The sequence below is a fragment of the Galeopterus variegatus genome, unplaced genomic scaffold, assembly GCF_000696425.1.
Source record: "Galeopterus variegatus unplaced genomic scaffold, G_variegatus-3.0.2 Scaffold11850, whole genome shotgun sequence".
Taxonomy (NCBI): domain Eukaryota; kingdom Metazoa; phylum Chordata; class Mammalia; order Dermoptera; family Cynocephalidae; genus Galeopterus; species Galeopterus variegatus.
In genome coordinates this window covers 30,901-48,138 of record NW_007737961.1, presented here as the reverse complement: position 1 = coordinate 48,138, position 17,238 = coordinate 30,901, and the positions used below count along the sequence as shown (strand labels likewise).

The 17,238-nt window shown below is 53.1% G+C and overlaps 2 protein-coding genes, 1 long non-coding RNA gene and 1 other non-coding gene across 4 annotated transcripts in view; 1 reads left to right on the top strand and 3 right to left on the bottom strand.

The window, feature by feature from the left end:
* Positions 1–490: 490 nt before the first annotated feature.
* On the bottom strand, positions 491–1,078 carry LOC103610824. The gene is made up of 3 exons (XR_552244.1): positions 1,067–1,078; positions 904–960; positions 491–552 (listed from the first exon to the last, which is right to left on the bottom strand). It is a non-coding gene; the product is annotated as an uncharacterized LOC103610824 (long non-coding RNA).
* A 1,192-nt stretch (positions 1,079–2,270) lies between these two features.
* On the bottom strand, positions 2,271–8,167 carry LOC103610826 (glioma tumor suppressor candidate region gene 2 protein-like). The gene is made up of 8 exons (XM_008594913.1): positions 7,894–8,167; positions 6,999–7,107; positions 6,350–6,549; positions 5,688–5,758; positions 3,558–3,653; positions 3,133–3,237; positions 2,840–3,037; positions 2,271–2,390 (listed from the first exon to the last, which is right to left on the bottom strand). The coding sequence occupies exons 1-8, from the start codon at positions 8,165–8,167 to the stop codon at positions 2,271–2,273; spliced, it is 1,173 nt and encodes a 390-aa protein (XP_008593135.1).
* A 1,974-nt stretch (positions 8,168–10,141) lies between these two features.
* The window catches only part of EHD2 (EH-domain containing 2), an 18,425-nt gene continuing 11,328 nt past the window's right edge, over positions 10,142–17,238 (bottom strand). Inside the window, exons 5-6 of the mRNA XM_008594911.1 lie at positions 13,651–13,815; positions 10,142–11,913 (exon numbers count right to left, since the gene is read on the bottom strand). Of these exons, the coding sequence (XP_008593133.1) occupies positions 11,362–11,913; positions 13,651–13,815 (717 nt within the window). The 3' untranslated portion in view covers positions 10,142–11,361. The remainder of the gene's footprint in view (positions 11,914–13,650; positions 13,816–17,238) is intronic.
* Positions 10,746–10,820, top strand: TRNAI-GAU. The gene has a single exon. It is a non-coding gene; the product is annotated as a tRNA-Ile (tRNA).

Below are 17,238 nucleotides of genomic sequence, written 5' to 3'. Positions count from 1 at the left end.
GATGGGAATAATCACAGCCCTCCTTAATGGGCTGTCCTGTGGGTTCAACAATTCAATCCATCTGCGTAAAATCACAGCAGGTGCTCAGCAGACGACAGCTGCTGCCACTGCGGCCTCTCCCGCTGTCCACGTGGCAAGAGCTGCTCCTCAGTCACCAGCGGCGGGAAGCAGTGGGCTCGCCTCCATGTCAGAAATCCGTGTGTGGATCTCGAGCTCACCTCTCCCTAACCTCTCACACATCCAGTCAGCCCAAAAGCCCTGTCCTCTCTGCTGATTTTCTTTCTAGGATCTACACCATCTCGTAAGGCTGCCAACTTTGCCACTGTTGGCCGGGTCACGATTCAGCCAGTGGACGGCCCTCTGACAGACCCTGGGTTCTCTCACCAGGCTCTAGGGGAGATGAAGGTTCTGGGACCTACATCTGTGCACCAGAGAAACTTCATGGAGAGAGCAGCTGCCTGTAGGAGGGAGGTAAGTCATACACAAAGCCTAAGCTGTCAGAAAGTGCTTTATTGAAAGTTAGGGGCTCCGGCATCCAGCAGTGACTATAGCCTGGGGACAGAAGAAGAGGGGCTAAGGATGGAGGAGGGGGTGGGTGCCCGTGTCCTTTCCATCTTGACACCCCTCCTTCTGGTTTTAGCCCTTCGATTTCCCTTTGGGGACACTCCCCGCCCCCATTCTGCATTCGGGTGCCTCTGGTGGGCTGACCCTCTTCTGGGCCTGGCAGAGGGAGTGCTGCTCACCCCCTAACCGCAGTTGTCGGGTTTGGGAAGGGCCCTGGGGTCCTGAGGATACCACGGGGAGGGAGAACCGTTGCTTTCTTTTTGTGTAAGCAAGTTAGAGCCCTGTTTCTGTCGCAGCCAGACCAGTTAGGCATGGAAGCGGATGGGGAGCCCCACTCACTGGATCTCACGGAACGCCCGCTTCTCCACAAGCTTCACTTTGTACTTGCGCTTGAACCTACAGAAGGGACAAGGGAGCGGTCAGTGACCAGTGACCCCGCCAAGCACCAGGGGTGCATTCCAGACGCCCTAACCCCAACAGGGCAGCCCCAGGGGCCTCTCACTTGGCTCTCTCCAACTACAAATAAACGCCCAGGAGTAAAATGGTCAAAAGGTTTGAACCGTCACAGAAGAGGAACACAAATGGCAAATAGTTATATAAGGAGATGCTCAACCTCGTTGGTAACCAGGCACAACAAAACAGAAACAGTGAGATCACAGTAGCAAAAGCTACGAGGAAACAGGTGGGCTCCTATGCTGTCAGAGTAAAAATCAGTACAACCGATACAGAGAGCAATTTGGCGGAAGCCATCAAATGGCCTGGTACAGATGTGTGTCCTTTAGCCCAGAGACTCACTTTCAGGTACTTACTCTACAGACTCATGTGAAAAAGCATGTGGAAAAACATGTTCATTCCAGCTTCATGAGGAGAAACACTGGTCTGGGTAAGTAACATGACACACCCAGGATGGAACTCCACACGGCTGTGGAGAAGAGTGAGGAAGCTGTACAGACACAGAAAGAGCTCCAAGATGCACTAAACAGTGAGCTGGAGAACCACGCACAGTATAAGCCTAAGAAACAGAAGTATCAAAACAGTCCTATTTTCACATGGACGCGTAATTTAACAGAATTACACAGGGAACACAATCATTCACACCAAACTGCAGTGACAGGAACCTGCACCGAAAAGTGGGGAGTGGATCTGAACGGAGGGCAAAGACCAAGGGTGACAGTCACGTTTGGCAATAACTTACAATGAGAACATAGTTCTTAATGTCTTATAGAATAAAGGTTTTAAAAAAACTTAAAAACTAGGTGTAGGGGAGGGGAGAAAAAGTAACCTTATTTCACGTGCCTCAGTTTCCTCACTGCTAAGATGGGAATAATCACAGCCCTCCTTAATGGGCTGTCCTGTGGGTTCAACAATTCAATCCATCTGCGTAAAATCACAGCAGGTGCTCAGAGGACGACAGCTGCTGCCACTGCGGCCTCTCCCACTGTCCACGTGGCAAGAGCTGCTCCTCAGTCACCAGCGGCGGGAAGCAGTGGGCTCGTCTCCATGTCAGAAATCCGTGTGTGGATCTCGAGCTCACCTCTCCCTAACCTCTCACACATCCAGTCAGCCCAAAAGCCCTGTCCTCTCTGCTGATTTTCTTTCTAGGATCTACACCATCTCGTAAGGCTGCCAACTTTGCCACTGTTGGCCGGGTCACGATTCAGCCAGTGGACGGCCCTCTGACAGACCCTGGGTTCTCTCACCAGGCTCTAGGGGAGATGAAGGTTCTGGGACCTACATCTGTGCACCAGCTGGGCCTTGATCCCACGCAGCCTAAAGAGCTCCTGGTGCCGCAGCCGGGCAGCCCGCACCACGGCCTGCTGTGCCCGCTGCCGGGAAAGAGAGGGGTCTGGGCTCAGCCGTGCACCACCTGGCCTTCGGGTGGCTCTCCCCACACAGGGGCCCTCTAAACCCACCTTCCCCAGGAAGCTTTTCCTGACCACCAATGACCGGTCACATCACACCAGCTGCCTTAGTGCCTTCAGAGCAGTTTTCTGAAACTATCTCCATTATCTGTTTCTCTGTCTGCAGTTCACGAATCTCCCCACTACCCACTCCTCACCAAGTGCGCTCCCAACCGTATCCCTGAGCCCAGAGTGGAGCCTGGAAGGTGCTGGGAAGTAGGTCTTAGCTGACAAAGCAGCTCAGAGAAGGGGTTTAGAGAAGGCAGGCTGTGGACACGAGAGAAAGCGGGCTGAAGGCAGGAGAAAGAGAGCAGAGGAACCCCAGCAGGCAGGCTGCGGGTGCAGGGAGTGCAACCCCAGCCTACAGGGCTCACCAGCATGCGGGCAGCCTTCTCCCGCCGCCGCTGCTGCTCTGTCTTCTTCTCCGCAGGGGCAAGGCGGGCAGGTGCCAACGATGCCTTGGCTCCTCCGGCCTCAGGCTCCTCACCCTCAGGCCCCTCACCCTGGCCCGGCTCCCCCTCCCCATCCGACTCCTCCAGAAGCCCTTCACACATCTCCTGGAACACAGACTCCTGTGGTGGGGGAGAGGGGAACAGGGTCAGGGGCTAGGCACCAGGCAGGCAGGGCAGGGGTGGGGGGTGTGTGGAATGGCAGGTGTGGGGCTCACCTGGGTGGCCATCTGCTCCCCAATGGGCATGGCCAGCTGCCGCTCCAGTTTTTCTGACTCCTTCTGCCGCTGAAGCTCAACCTCATGGGCCGCCATGAGCAAGGTCTGTGAGGGGGCAGAGGTGGGGGTGAGGAGATCCAAATCCATTCCCCTCTTCCCACAGCAACCCCCTACTCAGCCTCCACCTTGGCTCAGACATCCCCTCCTCCGATGAGCGCGTCCCTGAACCCCCAGGCTGGGCTCCCAGCTTCAATCACTGTCTGGGAACAGGTCTGTCTCCCCCACTGGACCACAGGCCCCCTGACAACAGGCCCAGGGCTATCTTGACCACTTGAATCCCCACAGGCCCCTAGCACAGGACCAGCAAAGAAGCACCTGGTGAGGGCAGTTTGACTAAGCAGAGAGGCCTCACCACAGCTATGTACCTGGTGGTCTTCAAAGGATGGGTTGTAGGAGGCCCCAGCAGGCGTCACCTCCACAGCAGGTGCCTGGGAGGGCTTGGTATGCAGATGCGGTGGCCGCTGGAGGAAGATAAGGCCAAGGCAGGGTAAGGATAATGCTATGGTCTGAATGTGTCACCCACAATTTGTATGTTGCAATTTAATGGCCAATGTGATAATATTAAGAAGTGGAGCCTTTAGAAGATGATTAGGCCATGAGGGCTCCGCCCTCATTAATAGGATCAATGCCTTATAAAAGAGGCTTCACAGAGAGTCAGCCCCTCTGGCCCTTCTGCCATGTCAGGACACAGCGTTCAAGGCGTCACTGGGGAAGTAGAGACCCAACCCTCAACCAGACATTGAAACTGCTAGTGCCTTGATCTTGGACTTCCAGCTTCCAGAACTGTGAGAAATAAATCTCCATCATTTGTACATTACCCAGTCCCAGGTACTTTGTTGTAGCAACACAAATGAACTAACACAGCCCAGGAGCCCTGTGATTCAAGTTCCCACAAACTGCAGTGCTGGAACTCTTGGCTTGGGAAATGGCAGAGGTCATGGAGGGGATGCACACTGGCTGGCTGCATGGCCCACCACCTTGAAGCCTGTGAATGGGGTGCCCTGTGAAATTAGTGTCTCAAGCAACAGACACTTAGCACCCCAAAGAGCGGCACCCCAGGGTGAGCAAGTTCCCTGTCAGCAGCAGCTCTGCCTGCCTTTCTTTTTAAGAGTCCACATGGTGACCCCCCCACCTGTGGGGAAGGGGTGACACCTACAAAAACATAAGGTGAAGTGGGTCTTGATTTCAGTCACCGCAGTCTGTCAGTCTGAAATCTACAGCAAGGTACCACGGTGGCTATGAGTTTGTGGTCTATCAGAGCAGGACATGGCTGACAAACACTTTCTAGAGTCTTGCTGCTCAGTGTGGCCTGAGAACTCCCAGGGGAGCTTGTAAGAAATACAAAATCCCAGGTCACCCAGGAACTTCTAATCAGAATCTGCATTTTGACGAGACTCCCCAGGGTGATTCAGTGCACACTCCACTTCCAGACTTCCTTCATCCCTGTCCAGCCTCTACCCTAGCAAAGGCCTTGTCAGTCACCTGGATGCCCCCCAAGCTCTCCGCACACCCAACCACCTGTGAGTCCTGATGCTTCTGCCCTGGGACTTTGTGCTGGGTCACAACTAGCCCTGGTCCATGCTGGCTCCGCCTCACGCCACCCTCACGCCCTTAGCTCCTGGGATCTCTGGCCCTGTACACCTGCCCACCACAGTCCAACCTTAAGCAGCCACCTGGATGCCACCACTCTCCTGTGCCAAACACCCACTGGTGGCTCCCCCACCCCTACCTTGCCTCACTCAGAATAAAGCCTGCAATCTGGCTGCACTGCCCCCCAACCGCACCCGCCTCTGGCAGCTCCTGCAACATGCCGGGACCTGGCTCACACTTTACATTTGCTGTGCTCACTGCCTGGAGGCTCTTCCCTCTGACCTCTCACACACCTCCCCAGGTCTCTAACCCCATCAGTACCTCGTTCTTGCCAGCGACAGCTTCCCTAGCCTCTGTAAAGCAGGTTCTGCTGACCTGCCACTGCCCCATTCTCTCCTTCCCGGCACCAACCGAAGCCCAACATGCTGACATGTTTATTTCCAAGGACAAAACCTGCCCCCCAACACACACACCCCTGCTTTGCTCTCCACCACACCCAGTGCCTGGCAGGGAGATCCTTATTCCTTGTTACATGAATGAAGCTGGACCCCAGAGATTCTGAGGCACCTGGGTTCTAAGGCACTAGGGGCTAGCCACTCAAGAGGAAGAAGCCTACACATCAGAAACTGAAACAGACAACACTTACATCACACGCTGGGCACTGTCTTCAACTGTTTCAGTTGTCATTCTCATGTTACAGTGGAAGGAACAGAGGCACAGAGAGGTTAGGCCACCTTCCCAAGATCAGTCAGCACCAGAGCTGAGACTGGAACCTGGGCCACCTGGCTGCAGTGTGTGGGTTCTCTGTCACCAGGATGGACAGGCTGAGACTGAGCAGCTCCCACGGCTCCCTGCCCCCCTCCTCAGGCCTCCCATCACCGGGCTGCCCTGCCCATACATCTCACCTTCACTCCTTTCCTCTTAGTCTGCTCCAGGAAAAACTCATCCTGGCCAACCAATGGCATGTCCAGAGGGTCTGTGGAGACAGTGAGGGGCAGCTGCTGGGGTCTTTCCACAGTGGAAAAGGGTCACTTCTCCAAGGGACTCCCTCCAATCCCTCCTCATTCCAAAAAATGGCACTGAAGCCCAGGTGAGGGAAGGACTGATTCTCAGACCCTGAGGGGCCTGAAATACCAGACAAAACTGTGTTTATTTTTTTTTTTAAAGATGACCGGTAAGGGGATCTTAACCCTTGACTTGGTGTTGTCAGCACCACGATCAGCCAGTGAGCGAACCGGCCATCCCTATATAGGATCCGAACCCGCGGCCTTGGTGTTATCAGCACCGCACTCTCCCGAGTGAGCCACAGGCCGGCCCCAAAACTGTGTTTAGACAGGATTCAGAAAGTGGAAGAGACCCAAGGCTGAGGGCAGGAGCCCCTACAACTCAGGAAAACGGAACACAGATGGGAAAAGGGCACCACTTCAGGACGCTCGACTTCCTGACAGAAGACCATCACAGCAACACCCACAGGGCACCCCCTTAGACACAGTCCTCTTGGGCAGTGCACAACGCACGACTGCATGGCAGTCCTGTCCCTGTACATAGGCAATGGCAGATCACTCACTGTCCGGGGCCCAGAGGTCATAGAAGGGTCGCTCAACAGTGTCCTGGGTCCCAGTCTTGGGCTTGGCCGTGGAAGGGCTGAGGAGCCGGGCCTGTGCCCTGCGCACCTCCCGGGGCAGCTCGCCCTGTTTCACCAGCTTCTCCCATAGCTGTTCCTTCCGCCTGAGTTTCTTGGCGTTGGGGACCTGGTGGGCAAGGATGCTGCATAGGGGAGAGGCAGCAGGAGTGCAGTGGGTGAGGTAACAGCCTGAGAAGTGGCGAGGCCTCCTCCCAGTCAGGCTCACCCCCACCATTCATGCAGTTCCATCTCTAGTACCTCCTCTCCAGAAGGTACTCCTCACCATCCCTTCATAGATATCCTCTCCCCAGGGCTGTCCCCGGCCCAGGCTTCCTCTCCATCCCCAGAGTCTCCAGCTTGAGCCAGACCCATTCTCACCTGCCTTGGCCTGACACCCAGGGTACCAATCTCACTCCCTCCGATACAATCTTCAAAGCCCAAATCTGACACATACACACATACCCCATGACCCTCACTTATCATTCTCTCTCTCACATACACACACACACGCAGGAAACCCTTTAGGGCCAAGGTCTGGCAGGAAATAGCAGTCTGGGACTGTTTCAGTTGTCATTCTCATGTTACAACTCACTCTTTGGGGGCAGGGATCTTGGATGTGTTCTCAAGGATGAGGTCAACCCGAAGGGGTTTCTTGAGAAGCAATGACTTCTTCTGGACTTTGGTCCTCTTCTTCTTCAGGTCTGAGAGTCAGAGAAAGGACTCAAGGCCTCAGGCCTCCCCACTACCAAAGATCAAGCCCCGACAGCCCTCCATTTCAGCTCCACTGGAGCCATCAGACCTGCCATTCTAAGTCATCTCAGCATAGCCTTGGAGGTCCCAAGGCTGACCCGGACTCCCACACAAGGAAAGAGGCCCCCAAGGGTAGGACCAAAGGTGCCCAAGCCCTGGCCTCCAATACCCCCATGTCCTGGGCCAGCAGGAGGCAGGCCCTGTGCCAGGGACACAGAGGGAGTCACACCCACAGCCCTGCACATGAGGGGCTCCCAGCCACAGCAGGGGAACGGCCACAGAATGAGAAAGAGAGCAGGCACTCAGGTGAAACAGAGGCCCAGGGAAGGCCAAAGAGCTGGACTTGGGAGATCCAGGACATCTAATTCTCAGCACTGCATTCTCTGCTTTTTACTTCTAAAGCAACTGTTAACCATTAGAGTTAAAAGCAATAACTCTAGAACAAAACATACTAGGACAGAATTGTACCACTCCATGTACTGTGAGACCTCACACAAGAGACTTCACTCCTCCGTGCCTCCAAAACGAGACCATTATATCTCCCTCATTGGGCTGTGGAGATGTAATTATTTCAAAAGAACAGAACACAAGAATCACCTGTGTTGCTAAGCCTGGTAACTCCACCAAGTACCCTAGCTTCCCACCCCGAGCCCCCAGCCCATCCTCTGTTTCCCGGGCGGTGCTCGGAACAGGGGTCGCCAGCCTCCCGGAAGACCTCCAGGTACCCCGCCTCGCACTTGGCCCCGCACAACGTGGCCCAGCTCCCGGGAAGTCCCGCCCCACGCACCCGCTCGTGCGCTCCTGCAGCCGCACGTCCTCCAGGAACTGATCGACCTCCAGTCCCAGCGGCTCCTGTGCGAGCCGCCTCCAGCCCCGCTTCTTATTTCTTGGGCCTCGCCGCCGCCGCCTGAGCGCCGGGTCCACTGAAGTGGGCCGCAGACCCAGGAAGCCAGAATTGACATCGCTTTTCGAGCAGTGCCTCCCACCACCGATGCTACTTCCCGCCGCCATCTTGTCAAAGGAAGAATTCCTCTACCGGCGCCCCGGAAATCCGGTTTGGGGCGTGCGCGCGCAGATCTTACATTCCCACCCGTTTCATACTTCCGGAGGCGGCCATCTTGGTAAAGTGGCGGATGGGGTAGTGGCCGGGGCGGCCATCTTGGTAAAGGGTAAATGGCTCCTCCCTATCTCCGTCTTTGCGGAGATCGGCAGAATCCTAGCGGTGTGAGGTGCAGGTGTTGGAGGTTCTTCGCTCCTGCCCTAACTAAAACACCTTTCCCGGCCTCCCGGGGTCTTTGCTGAAGCTGACGATTATTTTTTAATCTCGGTTTCTTAAAAGTCAGAAGCGTCAGTGGCAGACTCGGTACAAGAAACTTTCCAATCTCAGAACTTTGGGCTTTTCAATGTTGCAGTCCTAGAATCTTGGAAATCAAAGAACTTTAGGAATGTCCAAGTTGGAAGCACAGAACGTTATATTCGAGGAATGTCAGAAATGTACATGATCAGGACCCTAGAAGCGCTGACTCAGAATCATTCACCTTGGGCAAGCTACTTCGCCGTGCCTCAGTTTCCTCATCTGTAAAGTGGGGATGATAATGGTACTCCTGCCTCATAGCGTGTTCTGATGATTAAACGAGGTGATATATGTAAGTGCTTAAGGCTGTGCCTGGTATCTGAGTGTTAGCATTTGTTACTGCCTCGCCCCCTGAAACTTCATCTTAGAATCAGTTAATCTTTGCTATTTACAAATAAAGAAGAAAGCTCAGAGGCTCTTGGTCCTTGGCAACCATCAAAGGGATTCGGAGCCTCACAAAGGCCATTCTTAGAAAAAGGAAAAAGGCGCAGAAAGGGGAGGTGCCTCGCGGTGTGGGGGGGTCACACAGCGGAACCCAGCTAGATCCTGTGCAGAGTGTTGGGAAGGTGACAAACCCGGGATGGTGTTCCCGTAGACCCCAGCAACGACCACCTCGGAGAGGCGTTTCAGCCTCCCGCCGGCCCAGCTTCCGAGTGTCCGCCAGAGGGCGCCGGGAGCCGCGAAACCGGGCGCGCGTGGGCGGGAAGAGCTCGCCGCCAGCGTGTCCCGGGGCGCCGCGGGTGTGGCCCCGGTTGTGTCCCCGAGGCCGCGCGCGTGGGGTGGGCTGCCTAGCGCAAGCCCAGAGTTCCCCCTCTCCAGAAGGCAGGTGAGCGCGCGCTCGTGTCACCGTGGTCCTTGTCCGCAGCTCGCCTCCTCCCCGTCAAAGAGCGCGCTCGTCCCTGGCGCCGCGTGTTAGGAGTCGTGTACCCGGCAGTGTGAGCGCACGCTGGCGGGCAGGGCGCAGGTGGGAGGCCGCGCTGTGCCCACGCTCGCACACATACCGCCCCACGCCCCAGGGCTTGGTTCCCAGGCCCCGGCGGCCAGAGGTGGCAGGGAGGGGTGTCCCGGAGGAACAGCCCCACAGTAACTTTTCTATGGAAAATATGCTGTCCTGGCCCCCAGCCCGGGCCTGAGTCAACAGGCTCCGCTGCGTTGAGTCACGGACTCCTCCCCGCCCCTGAGAGCTTGGAGGGGACTCCCCCCGCCCCCACCTCCTGAGGAGTGGCAGTCCCCATCCCGAGACAGCCCGACCGCAGCATAGGAAGAAGCCTCGGCTTTATTCGCTCTGTGGGGACATTATTCCATTCCCAGCCCCCTCCCAGGCATGAGGTGGAGATCGATGGTGGCCATGGGAATCCCAGCGAGCAGCCTAGAGGGGGCATCGTCTCCGCCTTTCTTTGCTCTTCCCATCTTTTCTATGGGTCCCTACCAGGGTCAAGCACTAACATGTAGTGAAGGCAGGAAAAGGTGTGGTGGGGGGTGTCCCTTTAGGGAGGTGGGGGAGGGCTGTAGCACCAAGAACCCCCTCTCCCCCCGACTTCCCTGAAAAGGGGACTAAAATTAAGCTCTGGGGCCTTTATATCTGGGAAAGTGTCCCTTTAGGGAGGTGGGGGAGGGCTGTAGCACCAAGAACCCCCTCCCCCCCCCGACTTCCCTGAAAAGGGGACTAAAATTAAGCTCTGGGGCCTTTATATCTGGGAAAGGCTCCACTTATATATGGATTGATGAGAGGCTGTGCCCTAGCAGTCCTAAAATTTGGACCACCAGCTGTGGGGAGGCTGTGGGAAGGGGGCGTGTGCCAGGGGCAAGCTGGGCATTTCAGTCCAGGGCAGGTGGGAAGAGGACGGAAATACTTCCAACTGGGTACAGTCTAGGAGGCGCAAGAACGGAATAAGGGAGGGCTGGTGGGTTAGCTCACTTGGTTAGAATGGTGTTGATAACACGAAGTCAAGGGTTCAGATCCCCTTACCCACCAACCACCCAAAAAAAAAAGAATGGAAGAAGGGGCTTTTCTGCCTGCTACAGGATCCTTATTAAAGAAATGGGTGTGACCAGAATTAGGGGGTTTTCCCAGAGGAGAGGAAAGGCCCGAAGAGTGGTCCATCTGAGGAAATAGGAGGTTGTGTCTCCCCTCTGAGCCCCCAGTGGTCCTGAAACCTGAGGAAATGATGGGGTGGGGGGTCCTTGCCTGGATGTGCAGAAAGAAGTGGGGCAAAAGGGGGTTTGTCTAAGGCTGGCCGGTTGGCTCACTTGGTTAGAGCGTGGTGCTGATAACACCATGGTCAAGGGTTCAGATTCCCATATTGGCCAGCACACCCCCCCCCAAAAAAAAAAGAAAAAGGGGTTTGTCTATTAGTCATTTCAAGCAAGTGTCCAGTGACTTATGGGGAGGGGCAAGGGTCCTGCCTAGAATCAGTATGCATTTGACTGTGTGGGTGCCAGCTCCTGAGACTGTCAACTCTGTGAGGACAGACATATTTGTAGTCTGCTGTAATCCCCAGCACCTAGAACAGGGCCAGACACACAGTAGGTGCTCAATAAATATCCAAATGAATGATGAATGGATGGATGCCAGTGTGTGTGTTAATGCCGGTGTGATGTGCCTAAATGTTTGTGAACGTACAGGTGTGAAAGGAGGACAGAGAAGCCTTGACCCTCCCATGGTCCCCACTAAATGCTCTAACTGGGGTTTCTGATGGTTGGGGGAGAAGGACACCCCCAGTCTCTACAACTGGGCAGGGCGGGCAGGCAGGGCACATGTGGGCTGGGGCAGGGGTATGCGTGCAGCTGACTGGAGCTGGGGAGCCACAGCAGGACAAGTGGGAGGGAGGGCCAGTGCACAGTGGCTGGCTTACTCGGCAGAGCCCTTGTGGCGCCGCTTGGAGGGTGGCACAAGGCGACGGGGCAAGTTGGCTGGCAGCCCATGGCCCTCGAGCTTGGCCTCAATGAGGTGGCTGGCCAGGGCGAACTCCTCATCATCAAGCATGCCATCGCGGTCCACATCGCTCAGCTTCCAGATGCGCCCCAGCACTGAGTTGGGGAGCTTGGTACCTACCATCCAGGTCTTGGCCTTGGAGCCACTCAGCTTGCCATCGGCAGGTGCCAGGTTGTAGAAGATCTCGTCGTATTTGGACTTGTCCTTGGTTACCACCCATTCAGCCTCATCATCTGAGCCCTCCTCGCCATCTTCCAGGGCCTCATCGGGCCCCCGCTCCACAAATGGGCCCATATGGGTGCCCTCAAAAGCACCACCCTGGACGCCCACCTCGGTACTCTCCAGTTCCTCCTGCCGCAGCAGAGGCATGAGCTTGGCAATGTCATGTGTCAGCATCTCATCCAGGGCTTCCAGCAGCTTTGGTTTCAATGAATGGAACTTGGTGAAGTCGTGTGCCATCAGTAGCTCCTGTAATGGGGAACAGGGGCACCAAGAAGTCAGAGAGCACCATCCCTGAGGCTCTAAGGCTTCAGGGTGGCACCAGGACACTTGGGAAGCTCACAGTGGCAGCTCTTTACTAACAGGCACAGAAGCATTTGAACAACCCATTCCACTTGGACACCCACCACTCAGAAGACACTTGGGCAACATGATCCTGGAGGCCTTCCCCCCTACCCCCAGAATTACTAAATGGTAGGAAGATTGGGGGCCCTTTACCAGCTAGTGGAGAAAGATTTCAGTATTTTGTACATTAGGTACAGCATTACCAGAGCCCATCTGCCGGACCTTAACACTGCCCACCCTCCACTGCACCCCACCTGCCCACCAGCATCCCTGCCATTTTGCAGATTGAGAAAACTCAATTCCTGCCCCTGTTACTGCACCACCCAGTAATGGCTAAGTGGCTTGCTGTCCAATTTGGAGGTTAGGTTTGGCATGGTCAGATGATTAAGGGATCCTGGGACAGACCCCCAAAGAAGTCATTTTGTGCTAGAGCAGCTGTGGAGGTGAGTTTGTGGTCATGCCGCTGCTTACATGGACCCTTCTAAGTTGCCTGCACCAGGAGAGTCGCAGCAAAGGCTGATTCATTTCATGGCACCACATTAATTTCCAGGTCTAGGCTGGGAACATTTCAGATTCAAAAGTCATAGGCTTGGAATATCAGCCTAACTCAACCTCTGAACAAAAGCTCAAGCTGTGGGGCTAGTCCACTGCCGCCATGCTTGAATTTGGACCTCCGTGTCAACATTCATTTGATCAGTCCTGCCCCACCCGTCTCCAGTGGCTCTCTTCATCCCATGCTGCCACACCCACATCATGCATTTATAATCCAAATTATCCTAGGCCTGGACATGCAAGGAGCCCTGATAGTCCCCCAATATCCATTTGTCCCTCCTTCAGTACTGGAATCTCTGAATGTTCCCTAGGTACCTGGCCTCCTAGAGGAAAGACTACACTTCCCAGCTTCCCTTGCAGCCAGCCATGGCCATGTGACAAAGTTCCAGCCAACTGGAAGTTCTATGGAAGCCGTGGCCATGTCATTAAGTTCCAGCCAATTAGATATAAGCACAAACTGCATGTGCAACTTCTAGAATTACCCTGTTTAATAGGGTACCACTAGTCACATGTGATTATTTTAATTTTAAATTAGTTAAAATTAAATACAATTTGAAATTCAGTTTTAATGTGGCTAGTGGCTACCACATTGAACAGTGCAACATAGAACATTTCCATCATCATAGAAGGTACTATTGAGCAGCACTGTTCTAGAAAATGTCCTTAACAAGGGAAATTGTACTCTTCTCTTTCCCTACTCCCTTTTTTGCCGGCTGGAACACAGACACAATGGCTAAATCTTCTGCAGCCATTTTGTACCATGAGGTTCCTTGGGACTGGAGGCCAGGTGTGGAAGAGAAAAAAGACAGAAGGGACTGAGTCCCTGGTTCTATAAAGCACCAAACCAGCCCTGGACCACCTTCTGGGACTTTAATAAAGGAAAAAAAGAAACTTCTATCTTAATTAAGCCACTGTTATTTTGGATTTTCTCTTCACTCCCTTATTCTAGTTCATAAAACCATGCTCCCACAGAACCATTTGCAGGAGCTGCTTTCCAGAATCTGCCGCTCATCCCTCCAGCTTTTCAAGCCCCATCCTGGGATTCACAGAAGCCAACCTTCCCATTACCGCCCCTAGACAGCCTCCCACCTGCATCTTCTGGCAATCAGGAAAGTCCCCTGGAGATATGTGATGCTCCAGCTGAATCTTAGCAAAGATGACGGGCAGCTTGAGGATCAGTTGCTTCTTCTTGTTCTCCTTCCCAAACACAGAGGGCATCTCCTTCTTCAGGTAGCTGATGATGTATGCATGAACCTGTGGGAGGAGAGTCCTCACCTGAGCCTGTATCAGAGTCACCTGGGGTGCTTGTTAAAACACAGGTGGCTGGACCCCACTCCCAGAGTTTCTGATTCACTTGCTCTGGGGTGGGGCCTGAGAATCAGCATTTCTGACAGGTTACAGGTGATGCTGTGCAGGTGAAGGAGCCACTCTGTAAGCCCCACTGCTTCATGCTGGGGCTCAACTTGGCTCCTCCTCTCTTCTAAGTGATCTCAGCACCTCCCGGTTTTAAATACCCCTCAAAGCCGTCCACTCCCAAAGCTACATACCAGTCTAAGCCTCTCCCTTGAGCTCGACTCAGAACTAATTGCCTGTCAACATTCCTAGACATTTCCATCTTATGACACCCTAAGTGGAATTTGGGCCCAACCGCCAGGGCTCAGCTGGGCCAATCTCAGGAAACAGCACCCCCAGCCCTGCCTACCCAGTTGAGGCCAGGAATCTGGAGATCATTCCTTGATTTGATTCTTCTCACTCCTCACTAGCCACATCTAAGGACACCTGTGGGTGGGTCCTTTGCTTTTTTACCTCCTAAATCTCTCCCCTACTTTTTCATTTCTCTCCACTACAGTTGCCACCACCCCCTTCCCAGCCGCCACCATCTTATGCCTGGAGAAACACCCCAGTGACCCTGCCTATCTCCCAGCTTCCCCTCTTACTCCTGCAGCCCTTTCCCTGTGCAGCAGACAAAGAGGGGGTTTAGGAAGAAACACCAGCCTGGGAGACGCTGCTTAAAAGTCTCAATTTGCTTCTTATTCAAATTCAAAATTCCTACCATAGCCAATAAGGCCCTATAGCAGCAATTCTCAAAGTGTGATCCAGGGAACCCTGGGGGTCGCCAAGACCCTTTCAGGGGTTCCCATGGTCAAAACTATTTTAGTAATAATATTAAGGCATTGTTTGCTTTTTTCGCTCTCATTTCCTCCCGAGTGGACAGTGGAGTTTTTAAGAGGCTACAAGATGTGTGATGTTGCAACTGGTTAAATGCAGGAACAGATATGAGAACCCTCTGAAGCAAGACATTAAAGTGATTGGCAGAAATGTAAATCAGGGCCCCTCTCCTTGCTCATTTCTGAGGGAGTTAGATTTTTTTTTTTTTTTTTTTTGGCAGCTGGTGGGTATGAGGAAAACTTGTTAGTTTTTATAAAACATGTTATTTGAGTTAACATGTAATAGGTTCATTGTTATTTTTTAATGATCTTATTAACACAAACTATTGATAACATTGATAATAAATTGCTATTTATGAATTATATAATTATTAGTTGTTGATTAAAATAAATAAATGCTCATTAAATGTTTTCTCAGTTTTAACTTCTAATATGGTGAAAATAGATTCAATCCGTGTACACGCAAGCTCTTTGGAGTCTTTGATCATTTTTTTCCTTGGTACCTGGCCAGTACAGGGAACTGACCCCTTACACTCTACTGTTACAAGGCCATGCTCTAACCAATTGAGCTAACCAACCAGCCTGATTTTTAAGAATATAAAAGAGGCCTGAGACCAAAAGATTTAAGCACTGCTGTCCCACATGATTTGGCTCCTGCCGAATCATCCAGAATTTTCTCTCTCCCCCTCACTTACTGCTCCAGCTTCCTCACCTGCCTTCCTCGTTTGACCAGCATGTCAACCTTTTTCCCACCCCAGGACCTTTGCACGTGCCCCTTGTTCTGTCTGGAATTCTGCCTCAGTCTCCCCACAATTGGCTCCCTTTTTTTTAGCATGCTTTACAAGTCTCCTCCTCACAGAGACTGTCCTATGGGAAGCAGGTGCCCCGCCCACCACCATCCAATTATTTTCTATCTTCACCTTTATTGTTTTGTTCACAACATTTATCCCAACTCATTATTTTATTTACATGACAGTTTATTTATTCTGTCTCCCTCCATCAAAACATGAGCCCCAGGAAGGCAGGGACCTGTCCCCTCTATCACCAGCACTGGTACAATGTGCACAGAAAGCATTCAGGAAATACTTGTGGAATAAACCAATAAACTTGGGAAGTTGGAAGCCACAATCTCATAAGTTTTTGGAAAGTAAGCAAGGACAGCAGAGTAATAAGTATAGGTATGTGTATTTTTTATAGGAAGCTCAATAATTACATATATGTGCTTATATAAAAATAGAATATATCTGGAAAGAGATACAAGAAATTTCTTATGAGGGTTGTATCTAGGGAAGAGAACCTGAAGCCTGGTGGGGTCAGGGGTGGGAAGGGAGCATGTCTGACGGAGCATGAATGCTTTACCATGAGACAGTCGTAAATTAAATATTCAATAAAAAACACTCGTTAAAAAATTCTTTTAGGGGGCTGGCCGGTTGCTCAGTTGGTTAGAGTGCAGTGTTGTAACACCAAGGTCTAGGGTTCAGATGCCCTTACCAACCAGCCACCACAAAAAAAGGAAAAAAACTGTCTTAAAGGATCACAGGTTTGGAATGTTAAAAATATTAGTATTGGTGACCCCTGGCTGGTTCTGAATCCTCATCTCCTCCCACCCTCCACCACCCTGTCTCCTCCAGCCACAATGGGCTCCTTGTTTAAACTCATCAAGCACAGGGCTGCCTCAGGACCTTTGCACTTGCTGTTCCCTCGGCTTGGAAAGCTCTTCCAACACGTCTCCACTCAGCCCACCTTTCCCCTTCACACTGTGCTAAAGTAGTCCCTCATCGGCCTCCCTTTCCTGTTTCATTTTTCTTCATAGCCATTCGTTTGTTTAATGTCTGCTCCCCCACTAAAAAAGTAATTTTATGAGAAAATGAACTTTATCTGGTTTGTTCCCTGATGTAGCCCTGGGGCCTAGGAGAGCACCAGAGCATGTTGTAGCCTCTCAGTAACTGTTGATTGAATGAATGTCATCGGGCCTCCTCAGAGGTCTGAGGATGGGTCTGAAGGATCAGGGCATCTTGGCCTCTTTAAAATCAGACCCTCCCAAGATCTCGGCCTCAAGAATCACAGCACGTAGAGCTGCACCCCTCTAGCAGCCATCACTTCAGCCCATGGGCAGAGCCGGAAGACTCTTCCACACCCTCCCTCGTACAGATTGGGAAACTGAGGCACTGAAGGGGAGGATGTTTACCGAGAGTCCAGAAAAGACTTGTACCGTTAGGGAGAGCATGAGGCAGGTAAACAGTGTAGGGGACTGTTGTGACCGGACCGCGTGTGGCAGAATCCTACGTGAGGGGTGGGGGTATGACACGGGGCAGGCGAGGGGCAGTGAGGCTTGGTCACAGTCGCAGCGGACCCTGAATGTCACGCTCCTGGGTCCTGAGCGGCACCGGAGGGCCACGGATGAACCTGCGGGAAGAGGGCAGGGCGCCTCCTATGGGTCTAGGCGGCCAATCAGGGCAGGGGTATGGCCAGACTGGTGGGCGGAGCCTGCGAGAGCCGGCCAATGGGG